The following is a 21,041-nucleotide window of genomic DNA, read 5'->3' as shown; positions in this document are numbered from 1 at the left end:
CCCGCCGGCCCACGTGACCCGGCCCGCACCTCCCGCCCACCCCGGCCGGCGACCCCGGGGCCCGGTCCTTGCGGCCGAGGCCCCGCCCCTCGCGGGAAACGGACCAACCGGAGGGAGGCTGGGGCGGGCCGCGTGGTGACGGCCAATGGGGTGGAGCTCCGGAGGGGAGTAACAGGTTGGCGGGAGGGGGAGCGGGAAGGAGGGAGCGCCGAGGGCCGAGGGGGAGGGCCCGCGAGCCGCGCGTGCAGCTCCGGCGGAGCCGGAGCCCGACCCCGAGCTCGAGCTCGCGAGCGCCGGGCCGGGCTGGGGTGAGTGAACCGGGCCGGGGCAAGGGCACCTGAGACGCAGGTGCACCCCTGAGGGGCGGGGGTGGCGGCGATCCGGGGTACCTCCCTCCAGGGCACAGGTGCGGAGTTGGAGAGAGGACGAGGGGAGGTCAAGGCAGGGTGGGCGTACTGGTTCAGAGCTGGCTCCCATGCTAAGGTGTCAGAGACGGGTGCCTGGGAAGGTGCCAGGTGAGGGACACCTGAGGCTAAGGCCGTTTCCCAGGGCACGAGAGCGTTTCGGGGCCCGGATCTCTCTGGAGGTCAGAGGTCGGTCTCAGGGGCAGGATGTCTCTAGGAGACCGGAGTGGTGGGGGGACGGCGTCGGTCTTGGTGGGGCGAAGGGGACGGCAGCCAGGTTCACAGACAGCGGCGGGGCGGGGAGAGGTGCTGTTTTCCTGAGGTGCTTCCACCCGGTGCCAGGCTCGCTGGTGCTGACACCTCCCTTCTGGCTTTGAGATGGCTGAGGGGTGGGATCTTCCTGAAACCATTCACCTACATACAGGTGAAGACAGCTGCAAATAAGACGCAGGGGCCGAGCAGGAAGGAGGGCGCCCCCATCTCTTGGCCCGGTGTGAAACTAAGGCTCAGTTTCTGTCCGCTTTTGCTTTCATGCCAGGGAGAATTTTTCCTTCTTCCTCTCGAAACCGTGCTCCCTCCAAGAGAGGGCTGTGGGGAAGCGAAGATCCCGGGGCCTACACAATATCTAGAACTGTTTCTATTGAGCCCTGTTTCTGGGGGCTAATGTCAGACCTCCCCCCTCCCCTCGCCCCAAGCACGCATACTTTCTTCTGTGGTTCTAGACGGGGCCACCAGGTGAGGTTCGTGAGCCTAACCTATTTCTCTGTTGCCTCTCAGAAGATCGCTATTATTCCCTGAAACCCCCCCAGGCGTCCCTGGCTCCCCGACCCTGACGGCCGTCAGACTGCCAGTGGGCAGTGGAGGTGCAGGAAGAAGGCAAGACGCCGCAGGAGGCCACAAGCCTAGGGGAGGGAGCGCCTCCGGGTCTCCAGCTGGAGGAGAGGTGCGCGGCCGGGGCGCCGACGAGACCGAGGCAGATTCCCTTGCCTTAGGCAGGTAAGGGAACCGGAGCCAGCCTGAGCTCAGCCCCTTTGATGCCCTCGTAATTGGAGAAATAATTAGTAACCGCTATGTTGTGGACAGGCTGCCTGCGGGTGCCTCTGCACCTCTGCTTCCATCCCGGATATTTGGGAGTGGGGGGCTGGCACCAGGGGACTGCTAATCCCGGGATTTGCCTGACCCTAAGAGGATTCTGGCTTCCTGGAACCTGCCTGCCTTCACCTCTGAGGGAAGTGAGGAAGGGAGGGGGTGGGGCTGCTTCTCTGCGTGTGGGGGAGGGGAAAACGGATGGCCAGGGAGGCGGCCAGAGTTAGTGTGGGATCAGGAATGCGTCTTTGGGAACTTGAAAGGGAGGGGTGGAAGGTAGAGTCTTCTTGTCACGCGCTGGACTGTCAGTCAGCAGGTTTTTTGTGCATCTTGTGCATCTGCTCCTCCCGCCCGTTCCCTCTCTACCTTCTGCCTCTTCCTTCAGAGCCTTGGCCTTGACATCTAGGCTGCACAGAGTCCCTGCCCATGGTTTTGCCCCTCTGCCCCCTCTGTGCTGTGGAATTTCTCGGGTCTGCTCTACAGGCTGCCTGGCCGAGTCTCCCTGGCCCTCCCCTTCCCCCTCAAACCAGTCCAGCAAGTTCGAAGGGGCCCAGTTCCTCATCGTGTTTTCTTACCCTACTGGCCAGGCAGCCCTAGTCTGGCTCTCAGGTTTCGGCTTTTCCAGCGGACCGAGCCAGGAGTCTACTTGGGGGGTTCTTTTCGGATCCATGAGGAACCCTTACCTTTGTATCCCTATGAGAAAGCAGCAGCCAAGCGATCAAGGTCCGAGCTGCCCTTTTCTCTTCCGATCATGTACTTTCCTTACTGCCTCAGAGAGGAGTCTAACCTCCACCTCCTCCAGGTCTCCCGTTTTCTAAATCTGCCAATTCCGTAGCATCTATCATGTTCCCTAGCCCTGCGGATGTCAGTTCCTCCTCTGTACACCTGAAGCCACCCCACCCCCACTTCCTGCCAGGAGTCCGGAGACCCAGTCACTCCTAGTTGGGAGCCAGACGCCGTGGCTGGGCCAGAGGGGATGGAATTGAGGCAGGGCAGGCTAATGAGTAACTCGGGGAGAAGTGGCTGTTTGGTACAGGTGCACCATCGAACCCCCTCGCGGGCAGGGATGGCGGGGCAGGCAGATGAAGCCGAATTAACTTTTGGCCTGGTCTCTTCCCAGAGTACAGCTGGTGAGGAGCGCCTTGGGCATTTGCCAGGGGCGGGAGGAGCAGGGTCAGGCAGCCGGTGAGAGCGAGGCTCTGGACTCTCTGTTGCCTGGTGCTGGATCACTGTTTACCTGCCTCTGGGGCTTACGCAAGGCCTTGGAGCTGCCCAACTCCCCGCCCCGCTGCCCTCTGTGACTGGAGGCGGATAGGTTTCGGGTTTTCCATGTTGAATCATTTAAAGCCCTACTTTATGACCTACCCCAAAGATCCCTTCAGCCCTCCTGGCCCCTGACCCCCATCGGTTGAGGTTTGTGGGTCACCGGGACCTGGGGGTGCGTTCAGTGGCGCCTCTGAACAGCTCAGCGCCCGCGGGCGAGCAAGGGGCCATGCTCCCCGCTGAGCCAGGCCTGGGAACCTCTTGGCCTGGATCTGGAAGATCAGTGGATGCGCTGACAAGGTAGAGCGGCACCATGAATAAATCATGTGACTTCCGAGAGCTGGCAGTCTAGGCACATCTGGTTCCAAAACTGACCGAGTAGGGCAGGGAGCCCAGGCCAAGAGGAGGTCTTGTCACTAAGGCAAGTGTGAAATGGCTGTGAGGGATCCCGGGGCACATCCCCCCACTGCTCTGCGAGTTGGTTCAGGAGGCAACCTTTAACAAATACTTAACGTCAGCCAGGCCCTGGGGACACAGGAGTCAGCCGAGAGCCATGGTCTTCGCCCTCCAGGAGCTTATAATCTAGTTGGGGAGACAGATAGGAAACAAGGCATCACTCCAGGACATATATAAAAACAAGCTGAGGCAAAGTCACTGAAGGACAACTGTAGAGCGTGCAACGTGGTTGTGACCTAGTTTGTGGGAGGAGGGGTCGGGGAAGGCTGCTCTGAGGAGGGTACATCCTTCTGCGAATCAGGCGAAGCCCAGAGGGTCCTGCTGGAAGGAGCAGGTGTGTGCAGGGTAACATGTTAGCTTTCCGACAGGCGTGTGCTGCTAGGTGCATTGATGTTTAATATTTTGTCTTTTTTTTTTTTTTAATTAAAGTAGAACCTAAGTAAATAAAGTGCAAAAATCTTAAGTGAATAAATAGCTAGATAAATTTTAACAGTTGTGGACACCCATGCAATTGTCGTCTAATTCTTGCAGGCAATCACCTCATGAGGTATTATCATTATACTTATTTTAAAGGTGAGGAAACCGAGGCTCAGAAAAGCTGCGATTTGCCCAAGGTTGTAGATCGAGTGGAGAGCACAGCTAGGATTGCAAGCCAGACGCCGACTCCGGCCAGAGCCTTTTCTACTGGATGGGTGGCTCGGAAACTTCCCCTTTTGCCTTGTGGCTTTTCTGGTCCCATTTCTTACTTGAATTCCAGCATAGTGCCCTGCCGACTAAATGTCCTGTTGTTTGGGGCATCTGAGTCAGGTCGATTAAGGCCCTTCCGACACTCTTGGGGTCCTCAGGGTCATGGGTGGGCTTTAAGGTGTTCACGAACCTCTTGAGAGTCTTTGGTAGAGTCTGGGTGCACTGTTTTCATCATGTCCTGCAAAGGAGTATGTTGAGTTGGTTGGGCTGGTTTTTTTTTTTTTTTTTTTTTTTTGCAACAAGGGGCTCTTCCCTCCTGGTTTCTTTCTTGGGAGGGGGAAGGGCCTGGAATGGCAGGAATGCTCTTCCTCCTGCGGGAGCCTTTCTCACCTGGAGCCCAGCCCTCCCTTTCCCTCTCACCGGGCAGGCGCCTGGGCTTCCTAGGACTTTGTACTGTCCCTGAAAGGGGCCTTGCCAAGCTTATTCAGCTGGAGCTCCGCAGGGAGGGTGGGGAGGGTGCGCTGGGTGTGTGTGTGTCTCTCTGTCTGGCACACTAGAGGCTCCTCCTCCAGTTTGGTGCTGGGCTCCGGTGGGGATCAGCTCCCTGAGGAAGCTGGAGTTCCTGGAGCTGGAACACACCTGGAATACATTCCACTCGCTGACCCTGAGCCCAGGCAGTGTGGACCCGGGGAGCTGGTCTTGGCCCTGCCCCCCTGGGCGAGACAAGTCTGTGTGTCCTGGGGCCTCTCGGGTTGGCACTCTTATCCATTAGTTATGTCTTCACTTGAATAGGCAATACATCTACATGGTTCCAGATTCAAACGGGACACAGTACACAAGAGAAAGCCAGTCACCTCTCCATCCCTGTCCTTAGCCCTCAGCCCCCCAATCCAGAGGCACCCCTGCTGTCAGTTTGAGTGTCCTTCCAGAAATGGGAAGCCATGCCTTGGGGGTCCTCTGTATTTGCAATGAGCTGGGGGAGTGGAGGCCCCTTTGCTCTGTGGGGGCGGAGGTCTCGGTGGGACAGGGCTTGGGTTCTGCCTTCGTGGAGTGGGGAGGCGCCCGTGTGTGTGTGTGTGTGTGAAGATCAAGAAGATCTTTAAACTCTTGATAAGCCCAGTACCCAGAACTACAACAGAGGAGATGGATTCTTCTGGGGCAGCGGGTCTCTAAGTGTGGTCCCTAGACGGGCAGCATCAGCACCACCTGGGAACTTTTACAAATGCAAACCCTCAGGCTCCACCCCAGATCTACCCAATCAAAAACTCTGGGGGTGGGCTGTCCTAACAAGCCCACGGGGGTGCTTCTGCTATTCAGATCAAGAATGAGAACCACAGTTCTCATGCAGGAGGAAATGACAAGGCAGCTGGCCTCCCCAAAGCGGGCTTGGGGGAGGTTTCTGGGTTTCTGCTTCTAGTCTCTCAGCCGACTCCCCTTTCTTCATCTTCTAGGGCCCCTCCTGCCCATGGAGCAGGCGTTCACCATGGCCGAGCCCCGGGGCCCCGTAGACCATGGAGTCCAGATTCGCTTCATCACAGAGCCAGCGGGGGCCACGGAGATGGGCACTTTGCGCCACGGGGGGCGACGCCCGGCTAAGGACGCCAGAGCCAGTACCTACGGGGTCGCCGTGCGCGTGCAGGGCATCGCGGGGCAGCCCTTTGTGGTGCTCAACAGCGGGCAGAAGGGCGGCGACTCCTTCGGGGTCCAAATCAAGGGGGGCAACCACCGAGGGGCCCCAGGAAACCTGAGCCCCGACTCGGAGCGCCCCGAGAGCCCCTACCCTCAGGCCAAGGAGTTTCCTGGCCTGCTGCGGGACAGCGTGTCCGACGACGAGGAGCCGGGGGCCCGCGGCCGGGGGCGGCTCCCCCGCTCCCAGTCCCAGGCGTCGCTGACAGGCCTGGTCCCCATGGCTCAGGGCAACAGGAGCACCAGCATGCTGGAGCTGGCCCCCCAGGGCGCCGCCCCAGGGAGCACCATCGACACGGCGCCCCTGTCCTCCGTGGACTCACTCATCAGCAAGTTCGACAGTCCCCAGGGCGGCCAGGCCCGGGGCCGCAGCGGCCGCCGCCTGCGTTCGTTGCCGCCCGAGCAGCGCAAGCGCAGCCAGAGCCTGGACAACCGGCTGCCCAGGGACACGCTGGGGGACCGCGAGCGCCGGCCCCCCAGCCCCTGGAGCCCCGGCTCGAAGCAGGACGGCCAGCTGCGCAGCTCGAACGCGCCGCCGCAGAGTCCCGGCCCCCCCGGCGGCGGGGGCCGGGCCCGTCAGACCCAGGACTGGGTCCTGCAGAGCTTTGAGGACCCGCGAGGGAGCACGCAGCACCCCGCCCTGCTGGAGGTCAGACCCCGCCCCTCCTCCAGCCCCGGGGCCCCCTGGCGCCTCGCACAGCCCGGGGCAGGTGGTCTCCGCCTTCTGTGCCCCGCTTCTCCATCCATCCGCGTGTGCACGATTTCCGCGGGCAAAATCCTAGAGGACATGGATCCTTGACACCGCCGTTCACGAACACGGACAGTGCCCTGTGCTCGCCCGAGTGACCGCGTGTGCACGCACGCGCGCGCACACACACACACGCGCGGGCCTGAGGGTGGGGCGGCTCCCCGGGGCTCTTGACAAAGCTCCCACCTTTGTCCCTCACTCAGGGATGCAAGTAAGTGGGGAGCGATTGTACCCCGAGAAGAAGTTAAGCGCGTTCTGAAAGTAAATCACTTGGACAAGTATTAACTCGTTAGCGACAAATTATTTGTGACACGGCTCACAGCGGGTTGAGAGCTGTCTGTTGAGGAAACCTTTGTGAGGGGTGTGTCCTGCTCACACCTGTCCCCGGCTGGGGCTCAGCCCTCAGCGATGTTGCCTCCTGACCCCACTTCCATCTCGGTCACCGTGCTCGAAGGGCCTTGTCTCCCAGTTGCCACCTCTGCTCCATCTGAACCCCACACATGCTTCTGGCTTAATCCTCATGTCTGTGGGTTTACTTCTTTTGCAGTTCAAGTCGACTCCAGACCTTCTCCGAGACCAGCGGGAGGCAGCCCCACCTGGCGGCGTAGACCACGTGAAGGCCGCCATCTATGGCATCCTGAGGGAGGGGTGAGTGGGCGGTCCAGCGCCGAGTCCCACGCCTCGCTCCTTTCCCATCCAGCTTCCTTCCCCATCCTCCCCTCCCTTAGCCCCGACTTCCCTCATCTCTGCCACCTCTTTCCTCCCCTAACCTTGGCTTTTGTCCTTTTCTCTTCCAGAAGCCCAGAAAGTGAAACTTCCGTAAGGAGGAAGGTCAGTTTGGTGCTGGAGCAGATGCAGCCTCTGGTGAGTGGCCTCATGGTGGGAGCGAAGGTCAGGCTTCCGGCCCTTGGGGCCTCAGGAGCTGGATGTGGACTCGCTTCCTTCCCTCCATGTCTCTGACAGGTGGCTTCTCCTGGTTCCTCTAAGGCCCTGGCAGGGCAGGGTGAACTCACCCGAAAAGTGGAGGAGCTGCAGCAGAAGCTGGATGAAGAGGTGAAGGTGAGGAGGAGCAGAGGAGCAGGAGGGATGCGGGCCCACGGGGAGAGACTGCGGCTCAGGCCGGCTCCTCCGAGCCGTGGGGCGAGCACTCGCGTGTCCTGTGAGACGGGACGAGACGAGAGTTTGTGCTGGTCCCAGCCGGCACTTCTGGGCATCCTCGGAGGTTTGACAGAAGGAACACGTCCCTCAGGGGTCCAGCTGCTTTCCGTTCCGTTTCTTTTGGCCGTTCCCGTCCTGGCTCCGCCATATAAATCGTGAACGAATTACTTATGTCAGTTCTTTTCATCGTCATGATAATGATGGTGATAACAGTAGCTGTCATCCATCGAGTATAGTAATGTTTGTAGTAGGCGCTGTCCTGGGTGATACATAATAACGATAGTGACCCTGTAGAGTGCGCATCCCGGACTCTTCTGATGAGAGAATTGAAGATCAGAGAGGTTAAGAGAATTGCTCAAGGTGGTAAGAAGCACAGAAGAAATTTAAAAATTCAGGTCAGCCTTATTCAATAGCCTACGGACTCCCGCTCCCCTCCCCCCCCCCCCCCCCGCCCTTTAAAATCCCACTGCCACCTTGTACAGTGGAGCCCGTTGGTGGCTGGAGCTCAGTAAATGTTGGCCTGTAACTGACTCCCCGTGTTTCCTGGAAACCCGTGTTAAATGGTGTGCTGTGAAGTCAAAACCGCGCTCAAATCCTGGTGCCCTTAGCTATTGGCTGTGTGATTGACCTTGAGCAGGGTCTTTAAATGTTCCAAGCCTGTGATTCCTTAACTGCTAGGTGGGGAATATGATGGTCCTGTATGAGTTATCTGTTGCTGTGGAACAGATTATCTCAGAACCGAACGACTTACCGCAAACATCTCCCAGTGTCTGAGGGCCAGAATTGGGGAGCAGCTTGGCCGGGCCGTCTGGCCTGGGTCTTTCATGAGGTTCCAGTCGAGGTATTGGTGGGGGGCTCCAGTCATCGGAAGACTTCACTAGGCTTGGAGGATCTGCTTCTGAAATGGCTTCGAGGGTAGGAGGCCTCAGTTCCTTGCCGTGTGGACCTCGTCCCAGGGCTGTGCAAGTGTCGTCACAAAACAGTAGCTCTACCTTTCCCCTGAGTGTGCGAAACGGGGAGGACGTGAGGGGGGAGCTGCGAGGCCTCCTTATGACCGAGTCTCAGAGGCTCCACGTCACCATGTCCCTCTTCTGCTTGTTAGATGAGCGTCCCTAGGTGCAGCCCTCACTCAAGCAGAGAAGCTTTACCTTTTGAAAGGAACGTCATAGCATTGGTGAACGTATCTTAAGCCATTGCAAGTACCGAGGCTTTTCATGAAGGTTAAAGGCAGATAACGTGTGTGCGAGGTCCCCAGTACGGCGCCTGTCACGGAGCGAGTGTCACGTCCTGCTCGGAGGCCCCCCTGCTCTTCCCCTGCCATGCTCTCCTCTCCTTTTCCAGAAGCGGCAGAAGCTGGAGCCCTCCCGGGTGGGGCTGGAGCGGCAGCTGGAGGAGAAGGCAGAAGAGTGTGGCCGCTTGCAGGAGCTGCTGGGGAGGAGGCTGGGGGAGGCCCAGCAGAGCACCAAGGAGTGAGCGCGGCGGGGGTGCACCAGGGGGGCTGCCGGGGGCCCCGGCCCGAGTCAGGCGCTGCCCCAGGGCTGAGGGAGACGGGGACTCTCTGGAATCTGGAAGGAGAAGGCAGGGATGGCTTAAAGATGGGACCTCTCTTCTCTGTCTGCGGTGGCGACGGTGCCCGAGTTAGGCTAGCGGTCTGCCTCTTGCCTCGGTCCTTCATCTGTGAAGTGGGTCAACAACAGGACCTGCCTCAGGATCACTGTGAGGCCGCGCTCGCTCATTCAGCAGACGTTTGTGCAGGGAGCGCCATGTGGTAGGCAGTGATCTGGATTCCTGGAGTATACGTCCGTGAACCGCACAGATGAAAGGCCCTGCTCTCCAGAGGCCTGGTTTCTAGCGGGTGGGTGGGGGGGATGGGCCATAAGCAGTAAACGCATCCTGTAAGTAAGCTTGTCATACGTGAGAAGGTGACAAATAGAGTAAGGCGCAGCTGGTCGAGAGGGCTGGGTTGCAGGGCAGCAGGTTGTAATACTAGATCAGGGGGTCGGGGAAGTCCTCGCGAAGATTTGAGCAAAGACTGTAAAGGAGGCATGAATGAATTAATACATGTAAAGGGCTTAGAAAACCGCCCAACGTGTGGTACAGGTCATCAATAATCCGTTCTTGATGATCAGGCTCCAGAACGTGAAGCTCCTCCTGGACCAGGGTGAAAGGGCACGACGCAGGCTGGAGGCCCAGGTGATGGAGCTGCAGGACCAGCTGAAGCAGGCCCAGGCCCCTGAGCCTGCGAAGGAGGTGCTGAGGAAGGTAGGGAGCCGGGCCGGGTACCCCAGCTTCTGCTTCCTTTCGGCTAGAGCATCCTCAAGTCTGTTCATCTGCAGTTTCCTCTAAATACGGGGAGTAGGTAACTGATGGCGGTACCCCTGAGTGCGCTTTCGGACAGACCCAGTGGCCGGGGGGACTCAGGCCCGGATGGTGGGTTTCCTTTATCCTAACGAGGCCTCTTGGCGGGCAAAGTACGCCTTGTGCCGTGCCTGACGAGCACTTTCTGGCTGACCGACTGAACGCGCGACTAGGCTGGGAGGTCCTGGTACAGTCACCTCTGAGCTCTCACTGTCGCTTTCCCCAGGACCTGTCAGAGACTCGGGAACTTCTGGAAGAGGTCTTGGAGGGGAAACAGCGGCTAGAGGAGCAGCTGAGGCTGCGGGAGCGCGAGCTGACAGCCCTGAAGGGCGCCCTGAAGGAGGAGGTGGCCTCCCGGGACCAGGAGGTGGAGCAGGTCCGGCAGCAGTACCAGCGAGACGCAGAGCAGCTTCGCCGGAGCATGCAGGACGCCACCCAGGCACGTGACCGGAGCAGGGGCTGGGAGCAGAGGACGCTCCCGGGAAGGGGGCCGCCTCGAGGTCTTGGTGTTTTGGGACTCGTTGTGGTTGTAACTGGAACTCCCCCTAAAAGACACAAGGGAGATGTAATGAAAACCTTGGTCAGGAAGCCTGCAGGCCAGGGGACCACAAGAGTGCGTGGCCAGAGTCCCATGGGGAAGTAACGGGGGGAGCTTCCTGTAGGTGACAGGGGTGAAGTGACTTGGGGAGAGAGCCTCTGCTAGCAACGTACCAGGTTCCAGGGGGGCTCAGGCCGGGCAGCTGGCGTGGTGTCCTCCAGGCCTGAGCCTCCCCTTCTGTACACTCACACCGGGATTCGAAGCGAGCTCTTCCCTCTGAGCCTCCTGCCCCCCTCGGCCTCCCTTCCTTAGGACCACGTGGCATTAGAGGCTGAGAAGCAGAAGATGTCAGCCCTGGTGCGGGGGCTGCAGAGGGAGCTGGAGGAGACCTCAGAGGAGACGGGGCATTGGCAGAGCATGTTCCAGAAGAACAAGGAGGAGCTCCGAGCCACCAAGCAGGAGTGAGGACCTCGCCCCTCTCCCGGGAATGCTCGCCCGCGCCTGCCGTCCATACCCCCGTCCTCCCCCCCGTGCTGTGCTCTCCGCTGCCCCGCTCCTCACTCTGCTCTTCTCCACAGCCCCCTCCGAGCGTATCGGCCTCCAGGGAGGTGGTTTTCATTGCCCTGCTACCCCCTCTCCCAGGCAGCTGGCCTCGCCCTCTTCCCTTTCCCTTTTAATTCACCTGTCTGGGCTCAGACTTCTGCAGCTGCGAATGGAGAAGGAGGAGATGGAAGAGGAGCTCGGGGAGAAGATCAAGGTCTTGCAGAGGGAATTAGGGCAGGCCCGCGCTGGTGCTGGGGATTCTCGCCAGGTGGAGGAGCTCAAGAAGGTACTTGGGAGGTGGGGGGCCGAAGGGCAGGTCGGGGTGATGGGCACCTGCCTCCCTACCCACGAGGGCCCCCACACTAGTGTGGCTGTCTCCCTCTGCTTGGTTTTCAGGCCCCATCCTGTCTGCTCAGCCTTATCTCTTCCAGCATGTACTCTGATCCAGCGTGGCTGGTCTCACTGAGTAGAGGAATTTCTAGCAAGAAGGGCTCGCAGTGGCCAGGTTGAGTTACAGCCAGAGGCTACTGGCTCTCTTCCAAGAGACCTCATGGGTAGTGGTGTTTAGGTGGATTTGCGAAACTCTAAGGTCATTTTTGCAAGCTTGGAAAGCTAACTTGATGAGCAAAGCTTGCTCTGCCTGCAGAGGGTCCTCATTTAAACATAGAGTGCCAGTTTATTTGTTTACAATGAGAACTGTAGTCACGTGGGCTGGAATTCTTGCACTGGCCTGGCCAGCTGACCTACATGGGAAATGAAATGGCAAATTTTTTTTTTTTCAGGCGAGGCAACCCTTGGTTGACCTCATAGATTGCAAGGACCTTGTCAGCTTACAGTCCCTCATTTTTTACGCCTGCAGCACCTGGTCTTCCTAGGCGGTCTCCCGTCCAAATACTAACCAGGCCTGACCCTGCTTAGCTTCCAAGATCAGACAGGATCAGGCTTGTTCAGGGTAGCATGGCTGTAGACTCAAATGGCAATTTGAAAGCTGCTTAGATACAAGGAATTAAATTTTTTATCACATGTAGATATTTTATAAATAATAAGGGCATAAAATTGAAGTGAACACATAATATTTCTTCACAGTCCTGGTACTAGTTTATGAGACAACAAAGCAACTGATTATTTTTGGTTATTTAGAAACTTGGAAAATATTTTCATAAGTCATAAGAAGCTGGCATTTATGGCCTCTTGAGAATCCTTCTGGGTCTACATTTCTTTGATTCTCTTGCTGGAATCATGCTATCATAGTAGGTACTTAGTAAGTGATAATTAGTCAGTGTTTGTTTTATCATTCTATTGCTTAAGAATGCCTAACTATAATCAAGGGAATCATATTTTTAAGTGAGTGAAGAAATATAGCTCTAAATGCTGATTTTCCAGATAAATAAAAGCCTGGACTTACACACAATATTTGGTAGAAGAAAACATAATAAGCGTTAACCAACTGTACTTTCCTTTCATGGTTGTGAAATCAAAACTACTCTTAAATTTTTACTATATTGTTATGAAGTGGACAAATACCAAAAAAAGTCTTAACATTCGTGGCACTGTATTAGTCGATAGAGTGAACCTGGATATTCTCTGGAAAATGTCAGTTGGATAGAGCTAAAAAATGAAAAAGTACCAATTAGTGCTTTATTTATCTTATACAGTAAGTGTATTTTGTCAAATATTTAGTCAATAGACAAAATATACATTACGAAAACAGACCGACCTGGTCCAGTCTGATCATATGTTGGGCTGTTTTTCTTTGAAACTGGTTTTGTCAGTGTCAGACATCGAAGATTCGCTAGGTGTTCTACCACCTTTCAGCCTGATTATGGTACTTTCTGAATTTCAGAAGTAGTTACTAGCTAAAGAATTAGTGCCAGAACTCATATTTTGACTTTTTAAAAAACACGTCACCGGCACCACTATTTATCGTGGAACATGTGTTGATTTTCCACACATTTTCTTCTTAACAGTCAATCCTTTTTTATCTATACCCTCATCTTTTCTCACTCCACATAATTTTTCAATGGATTTATTTCATATGCCATAAAATTCACCCTTTTCAAGTGTACAAATCGAGGAGATTTTAGTATAGTCACAAAGTTGTACAACCCTCACCCCTGTCTAGTTATAGAACACCTTTATTGCCCCAAACAGGAACCCCGTATCCATTGGCAGTCACTCTGCCAGAGTTGCCCCCGGCAACCACTAATCTCCTTTCTCTGGATTTGCCTGTTCTGGACTTGTCATTTAGTTGGACTCCGATAAGATGTGGCCTTTCGTGTCTGTGATCTTTGACTTAACCTGATATTTTTCAAGGTTTACACGTGTCATATAGCAAGTATCAGTACTCCATTACTTTTTATGGCTGAGTAATATTCCATTGTATGGACGTACCACTTTTGCTTATCGGTTCACCAGCCGACGGGCATTTAGGTCATTTCTCTGTTTTAGCTGTAACGGCTAATGCCGTGAGCATTCACATACAATCTTTCTGTGAACACCACAAATTTTCAGTTCTCTTGGGCACGTGCCTAGGAGCGGAATTGCTGGGTCACATGGTAACTGGCTAACTTCTGAGAAACCGGCCCTGGGCTCACCATTTCATGCCACCCAGCAATGCATGGGAATTCACCGCGTCCGACTCCACCCTGGCACCGTTCCCCTCCCCCTGCAGGAGCTGTGCCGGGCTCAGGAGGAGCTCAAGGAGCTGCGGGCCGAGCGGCAGAGCCAGGAGGTGGCCGGGCGGCTCCGGGAGCGGGAGCTGGAGAAGCAGCTGAAGGCCGAGGCTGACCGCAGCCAGGGCCTGGAGCAGCAGAACGTCCAGCTGCAAAAGACCCTCCAGCAACTGAGACAGGACTGTGAAGACGCTTCCAAGGCAAGGGGAGTGGGCACAGGGCTTAGGAGGTGCAGGCTGAGGGGTCTGGAGGGCTGAGGAGCCGGAGGGCATGGAAAGATACCTGTCGTGGGTACGTACAGACCGGATTCCCGGTCCCAGGTGTGTGGTTGAAGTAGCCAGGGTTTGGCAGGGGGAGGCCCAGCTGTACCTGGTGACACCCGCTGTAGGGGTGGGGTTCTGCGGGCAGCCTCTGGCTGGTGGCGCTACCCCACTTTAAGTCCAGTTCCTTGGGCTGTCTGGGGCCGCTCTCGGGGGGTTGTTCAGTGGCCCGGAGCCCCGGGGTCTGAGCCGCCCGCCGCTCCATCTTCGGCCGCAGGCTCAGATGGCAGCAGAGGCGGACGCGACAGTGCTGGGGCAGCGTCGGGCAGCGGTGGAGACGACGCTTCGGGAGACCCAGGAGGAGAACGACGAGTTCCGACGGCGCATCCTGGGTCTGGAGCAGCAGCTGAAGGAGGCGCGAGGCCTGGCGGAGGGCGGGGAAGTGGCGGAGGCTCGGCTTCGGGACAAGGTGCAGCGGCTGGAGGTCAGTGCTTCGGGGGGCCGTTCTCTCCAGTCCCCGGCTACACGCTCGGCCGTCACTTTCATTTTGCCCTTAGAGGGGTTCTGTGTGCCCCCCTAAACCCTCCGTCCACCACGGGTTTACTTCCTGGACTGTGTTCCGGTGTGGACGTCCCAGCCTTTGCACATCCTGTGCCTTGATTTCTGTGAAGCTTCCTCTGGGCCTGTTCACACTGCCCAACCCTTTCATGAATAAGTCTCTCCACGTCCACCCCCCATCTGCTCACCTCCAAGTGCTGGAGCCCCAGCTTTGCCCCCTCTCAGTCCAGCCCCCTCCCCAGGCAGAGAAGCAGCGGCTAGAGGGGGCCCTGGACACAGCCCAGGAAGAGGAAGGGAGCCTGGCCGCGGCCAAGAGGGCACTGGAGGTGCGGCTGGACGAGGCGCAGCGGGCGCTGGCCCGCTCGGCGCAGGAGCAGCAGGCGCTGCGCCGGGCCCTGGAGGAGGAAGGCCAGCAGCGGGAGGCGCTGCGGCAGGCCAAGGCCGAGCTGGAGGAGCAGAAGCGCCTGTTGGACCGGACTGTGGACCGGCTGAACAAGGAGGTGGGGCGCGGGGCAGCCTGGGCTCTGGGGGGAGGCCCCGCTCGGAGGAAGCTCACGCCCCGGGGACGGGTGGTTATGGGTCAGAATGTGCGCTGTTCGCCTCCCTCAAGTTCATTGTCAGGGAAGCCAAGGTCAGGTCTTCAGAGAGCTGCGTCCTTCCTACCTGCCCTCGGGGTTTTTGCCCTTCCCCCCCCCACACACACATCCCAGTCCTTTATGGCTTCAGTCCTTGGAGGCTGCCTCCTCCTGGTATAAGACTTAAACGTAAGAATCTTCACGGGGAGAATTTTATATTTGAGGGAGGAGAAGGAGATAGGAAGAAAAGGAAATAAATGGCTTTTTTTGGGGGGGTAAAGTCTTCCCGACCTTTTGATAAAACTAGAGCCGGCACCTAACACAGTGCATCAATTCCGAAATGCGCATTTTATCATCCCCGAAGCGGAGTGTCGGTATTCCGGTGTCAGTGGCAGACTTTTCTTAGAGGTGCATTTTATAATCCCTGGCATTTTGGGTTTGTTGAAATAAGGTCGTTTAAGGTTTATTTTGTATCAGGTACCATTGTAAGCACGTCATTAACTAAGATAATTGTCCCAAGAACCTTGTGACACAGGGACTGTTGTCCCATTTTGCAGATGGGGAGCTCTGAGACCCAGAGAGGATAAGTAACTTGCCTCTGGTCACACAGTTAATAAGCGGCGGGGCCAGGGTTTGAACCCAGGCTATGTGGACGTTACCAGTAGCCACATGAGGGACCTAGGCCCGGAGAGAGCACGAGGGGCCGAGTCTGGGGAGCCCGGGCCCACATGGGGGCCGAGGCATCTGGTAAAGAGGAGGAGTGCTGAAAACGCTCTTTGCTCCGCGTCCCAGCTGGAGCAGATTGGGGACGACTCCAGGCAGGCCCTGCAGCAGCTCCAGGCCCAGCTGGAGGAGTACAAGGAGAAGGCCCGGCGGGAGGTGGCGGACGCCCAGCGCCAGGCCAAGGAGTGGGCCAGTGAGGCGGAGAAGACCTCCGGGGGGCTGAGCCGGCTTCAGGATGAGGTAGGAGCCTAAGTGGCGAGAGGGCGCGAACCTTCCCCGTGTCTTGGGTTTGAAGTCACTGGGACCCGGGTTTTGGTCTAAGCACTTAGTGTGACATACTAAGGAGGATGACGGCGGGCGGGGGGGGGGGGTGAGCAGCCCACTGTAGACGTGGACACGCTGTCTGTGAGCAGGGATTTGCAAATTGCTGACCGTCGAGTCAGCTCGGGAGATTTAAAGACAAGCCCAGTGCCCAAGCCGCATCCTCTAACAACTAAATCGTAATCCTGCGGCCGGGACCCGGGATTGGTAGTCTGAAAACTCCTAAAGTGATTCCAGTTTGTGCAGAGAAGTGTGAAACAAAAAAGAAAATGGTCTAAAAGTCAGTCTGCTTTCTGTTATCACGGCATTTGGCAGCCGGTGATGAAATCTTTCTCCAGTGGGCGGACCCCTCCCACCCCTCGGGCCCCACCTCGCTCCCCCCCCCCCAGCTGTTCCATCTTCCCTTCTGCCCAGACCCAGAGGCTGCGGCAGGCCCTGCAGGCGTCCCAGGCCGATCGGGACACAGCCCGGCTGGACAAGGAGCTGCTGGCCCAGCGGCTGCAGGGGCTGGAGCAAGAGGCGGAAAACAAAAAACGCTCCCAGGATGACAGGACCCGGCAACTCAAGGGCCTCGAGGTGAGGGTGCTGAGGGGGTGGCCGGCGGCGGCTCGGGTCCTGGCACAGGTGTGACTTCTGTCGGCGAAGGAGCCGGGACACACCACGCTTCTTTCTGGACGGGGGGGTCGAACTGGCAGCCCACAGCTGACGGGTTTTGCCTGAATTAATCACCAGCGTTTAGAGATGCACAGACGTCACGTAACATGTGGCCTCTTCTATACGGCCGGAGAACAGGGTAACAGTGACCTTTGGCCCCGTGTTTCCGCGTAGCAGCGGCTGCCGCTCTTAAAGTGCACGCCGGTCTTCAGTTCGCTGTCATCGGCAATAGCGACAGTAATGATGACGACGATGCTAGCAGCGGTGGCCCCGGACACTTCCGCGTTACGCGGTGTGCCAAGCACTTAGGACTCGTTTAACCCCGAGAGTAACCCTGTTGGCTGCAGAGTCTTACTTGCTCCGTTGTACAGATGAGGAAAACTGAGACTTAGGCCCCTCCACGGCCCCTCTGCTAGGGGGCGGCACAGCTGGGTCGCACCCGGGCCGGCCGTCCCCGAGGCCGGACTCCGAGCCTCTGCGTGGTGCTGCCCGGCTGGACTGTGTACCTGCTGCTTCGGCACCCGGCTCGCTGCACCAGCCTTGGCTCGGGCACCCGCTTTCTGCCTTCCCCTCGACGCCACCCTGGTCAGCAGAGGGCACGAGCTCCATGGTGGCCCCGGGCAGGGGCGAGGACCGAGTGGCTTACGGGGTGGGCGAGAGAGAAAGCCTGTGGAGGCTGGGCTTGGGGTCCGGCTTCCTCGTGTCCAGCGGCTGGGGCAGAATGGACCTGTTGTCCCTCCGCCTCAGGAAAAAGTCTCGCGGCTGGAGGCGGAGTTGGACGAGGAGAGGAGCACTGTGGAGCTGCTGACGGACCGGATGACCCGCGGCCGGGACCAGGTAACCCCTTCCTTACCGCGCATCTGTGTCTCCCCTGAGGACAGAGCCCCCGGGCCCTCCCGCAAACAGCTCCGCGGCCCCACGAAAACATGCCGCGCAGTGTGTGGCTGCCCCGTCTAAGTTCTGTGGCTCCTCCCGCTTGAATTGGCTGTGACTTCTCAGTCACCTGGGAATTTCTGGGGTTCGGGGTTCCGGGAGCACATTATAGCTCTTCTGACCCCCTTGGTGTGTCGTCAGCCCTCTCCAAGTCAGCTTCCTGTCACCCACCCCCTAGGTGGACCAGCTGAGGACAGAACTCATGCAGGAGAGGTCCGCCCGGCAGGACCTGGAGTGTGACAAGATCTCTCTGGAGAGACAGGTGAGGGGGAGGGCTGGGGAGCCCCGGGGACAGACCCCGGGGGTGGGGGGCAGAATGCCCAGGGAGGGACCAGAATGGAAGTGCTAACCGCGGAGGCCTCCTGTCCCGCTCAGAACAAGGACTTGAAGAGCCGGCTGGCCAGCTCAGAAGGCTTCCAGAAGCCCAGCAGCAGCTTCTCGCAGCTGGAAGCCCAGAATCGGGAGTTGCAGGAGCGGCTGCAGGCGGAAGAGAGGTGACGCGGGCGGTCCTCCCTCTCCCCCTCCGGGCTTTTCCCCTCCGGGGCTCCCTCCGTCTCCCACCTCAGACGTGCCCAACCCAGCCTCATCTTTTCGGGAGAACTTTTCTCCTGATGGAGAACAGAGGGAGCTGCAGAAATGCTGAAATGCGCATGACCTGCGTCTCCCCGGTTCTTTGGCTCTGCCCTGGCTCCTGCCCTGTCCGATGGTGGGGGTCATGACCGCGAGGCGTCCTCGGAGGCAGCAGGGGTTCCTTTAGAAATGGTGACAGCCGTAGACATGCCCCCACCCCCACCGCCTTAGGGAGAAGGCGGTTCTGCAGTCCACCAACCGAAAACTGGAGCGGAGGGTTAAAGAGCTGTCCATCCAGATCGATGACGAGCGGCAGCACGTCAATGACCAGAAGGACCAGGTAGGACGGCGGCCGGGCCCTGTGGCCGCTACCTGCCGCGTGTCTGCTTGCAGGCCAGGGGAGGCCCCATCTCACAGGTCTTCCCGACTCAGCCTTTCTTTGTAGATAGACGGACGGAGCCTCGATTCAGAGGCCTGGGTTAGAGGAGTCACAGGAAGTTCGCTCGCTGAGCGCCTGCGATGTGCTAGCTTCTCTTGCTAAGTGTTACACACTCGTTTAATCCCCAAGACAAGCCCGTGGTCACGATATTTTTGTCGGGGCAACAATCTCGGGTCAGGATTGCTGCAGCGGAGGGTCCCGGGCACTGCCAGCAGCCGACGCTTTTCCAAAGTGGGTTTCCTAATGCGCTTGGCTTCCTGCCCAGCTCAGCCTGAAGGTGAAGGCCTTGAAGAGGCAGGTAGATGAAGCAGAAGAGGAGATCGAGCGGCTGGACGGCCTGCGGAAGAAGGCGCAGCGTGAGCTGGAGGAGCAGCACGAGGTCAACGAACAGCTCCAGGCCCGGGTCAAAGCCATGGAGAAGGACGCCTGGTATGGCCGCCCTTCTGCCCCCCGGCCCCTCGGGATGCTGGGGCAGCGAGGGCACAGACAGGCTCTGCTGAGATGATTTTTTTTTTGAGGGGGGGGGCGGACTTCTCATTCCTGGCCGGAAGCCAGTCTGATGACCTTAGCATCTCAGCCCCCGTTCTCCCAAATCTCTGATTAGCGGGGGATCTTGAGAGTAGCTTTTTAGGTCTTAGAAGAATTGGGAGATTCCTCAGCCGGAAAAGGGTGGCTGTTTTGATCTTTCTGCCTCCCTCCATGACCGGCATTCCTCTCTGGCTCAGGCGCAAAGCTTCCCGCTCGGCTGCCGAGTCCGCCCTACAACACGAGGGGCTGAGCTCAGACGAGGAGTTCGACAGGGTCTACGACCCCTCCTCCATCGCATCGCTGCTCACAGAGAGCAACCTGCAGACCAGCTCCTGTTAGCTCGTGGTCCACAGCGGCCCCGAAGCCGCGGCTCGAGGCCCAGCCTCAGGTCCCTCAGTGCTGCAGGGGACCCAACGATTGACACTCAAGATGGGGGGAGGGCGAAAGGGCATCATCGGCGCCAAGCTGGGGGATGGACCTTCCTCCGGAGGAGTGGGCACCTCAGGCGAGTGGCCCTTTCCTTGAGTCCACGCCCTCCCTCTTCTCCCGCACAGCAGCAGGGGGGGTCGGCATCTAGGTAGAGGGGGAGTGAGCAGGACAGGAAGGGACGGAAACTGCCATGTACGGAAAGCTTTATTCTTTAGCCCTTACCCCTCAGGCTCAGGGAAATCTCCTAGGTGGTTCTGCTCCTTTGACTCCCGCCCTGGAGTGAGGCGAGGCGGACGCTACGGGTGAGAAGGGACGTGCGACGTGGCTCTAGGTGCTCCTTGACGCGCCTTTTTGCACAGTTCTGGGCCCACGTGGTAGTCCCCGCCTCCTCCGTTTCTGTTTTTCTGTCTTCCCCAAGCCAGTGGGTCCCTCCCTTCTTACCTCTCAGTGCCTTAGCCACGGCGAGGAGATAGGAATGTTCTTGCCTTTTACACCTGCACATTCATACCTCTCCAAGGACCAGCTTTTCCCCACCCGGGGACCCTAGCCTTCCTGGTGGCCCCAGGGGCTGGTCCGGAGAGCTCCGACATCTCTGCCAGCGAGCCCCTGGGGGAGGGACTTTGGTAGCACCATGATGTGGTGGTGGGGCCCGGTTCTGCTCAGGGTTTCCACCCTCCCCTCCCTCTGCGACTGTGGACGTGTTTATTAAATGGTTGCATCTGGGAACCACGACAACTGTCTACGCAAGTGGCAAAGCAAAGGTTCTGGTCCCTGTGGACATCCCTGTGGACATCTATGACCAGACGTGCCCACCCCCGAGCTGGTCCGCAGTGGGGACACAGGGGCCCTCTTTATCTTAGGAGCTTGGACCTATTACAGAGCTTTCTGCCCGGGGTAGAGGCCAACTCTTGGTAGCAATGGGAAGAGGCAATGGAGGGTTCAGTTCTCTGGGTTTTGGGGAGAGCCGAGCCCTGGTGGGGAAGAAGGTGAGGGAGATGATTCATCCCTTATTTTCTAAGTAGGCTCTGCGGGAAGAAGAAGGCTGTTCTCACCAATGACTTGTAATTTCATGATTTAAAAAAAATTCTCTGCAAATCAGATATTTTCTCTCAAATCCAGCCTTGATTTTTATTTTAAGTAAAATATTAAAATTATGTATCTATACTGAAATCCTTGTCTTGTTTTCTCTTTGTTTTTTTTCCCTGGCTTATTTGGAGGTCTGGGTTTTATGGGAAAAAAAAAAAAAAACAACAACATTTGAACTGCACGATTTACTGGCCGAAGCTGGGATTTTCTTTACCTCACTTCTGAGAGGCTCTTTATGAGGAGATGGAGCCTAGGGAACCAGGAAGTGTTTATAGCGCCTCCATTTTCTCATAAAAAGCTTCTGGGAACAGCAAGGCCGGTAAATGCCTTCTCCGAGGGTTAGAGAAGACAGACCAGATTGAGGTT

General features: G+C 57.7%; 1 protein-coding gene and 1 pseudogene across 3 annotated transcripts; one reads left to right on the top strand and one right to left on the bottom strand.

The window, feature by feature from the left end:
- Positions 1–209: 209 nt before the first annotated feature.
- On the top strand, positions 210–20,751 carry CGN (cingulin). 3 transcript variants are annotated; one of them, XM_016126095.2, is made up of 22 exons: positions 210–308; positions 1,182–1,400; positions 5,348–6,231; positions 6,878–6,978; positions 7,128–7,194; positions 7,294–7,389; positions 8,830–8,957; positions 9,618–9,750; positions 10,073–10,285; positions 10,697–10,845; positions 11,081–11,213; positions 13,599–13,799; positions 14,137–14,343; positions 14,660–14,917; positions 15,785–15,955; positions 16,451–16,612; positions 17,438–17,527; positions 17,802–17,885; positions 17,999–18,117; positions 18,425–18,533; positions 18,898–19,061; positions 19,358–20,751. In XM_016126095.2, exons 3-22 carry the CDS (start codon positions 5,362–5,364, stop codon positions 19,497–19,499), a joined length of 3,597 nt encoding a protein of 1,198 aa, XP_015981581.2. In that variant the 5' UTR covers positions 210–308; positions 1,182–1,400; positions 5,348–5,361; the 3' UTR covers positions 19,500–20,751. The 3 variants fall into 3 exon arrangements, with proteins under 3 accessions (XP_015981581.2, XP_036091124.1, XP_036091123.1); XM_036235231.1 differs by having other exon boundaries at positions 215–308; positions 1,214–1,400; XM_036235230.1 differs by having other exon boundaries at positions 236–308; positions 1,185–1,400.
- On the bottom strand, positions 11,778–11,896 carry LOC118613046 (annotated as a pseudogene).
- Positions 20,752–21,041: the final 290 nt, after the last annotated feature.

Source organism: Rousettus aegyptiacus, unplaced genomic scaffold (genome assembly GCF_014176215.1).
Source record: "Rousettus aegyptiacus isolate mRouAeg1 unplaced genomic scaffold, mRouAeg1.p scaffold_m13_p_17, whole genome shotgun sequence".
Lineage (NCBI taxonomy): Eukaryota > Metazoa > Chordata > Mammalia > Chiroptera > Pteropodidae > Rousettus > Rousettus aegyptiacus.
The sequence above is the reverse complement of the archived record's forward strand: the minus strand, read 5'-3'. Positions and strand labels throughout refer to the sequence as shown.

Excerpts from the sequence above, each read along its gene's own strand:
- CGN (XM_016126095.2), top strand. The coding sequence starts at position 5,362 with ATGGAGCAGGCGTTCACCATGGCCGAGCCCCGGGGCCCCGTAGACCAT. Across the intron at positions 9,751-10,072 it reads CGAAGGAGGTGCTGAGGAAG|GACCTGTCAGAGACTCGGGA; the intron begins GTAGGGAGCCGG and ends CGCTTTCCCCAG. Across the intron at positions 10,846-11,080 it reads CTCCGAGCCACCAAGCAGGA|ACTTCTGCAGCTGCGAATGG; the intron begins GTGAGGACCTCG and ends GTCTGGGCTCAG.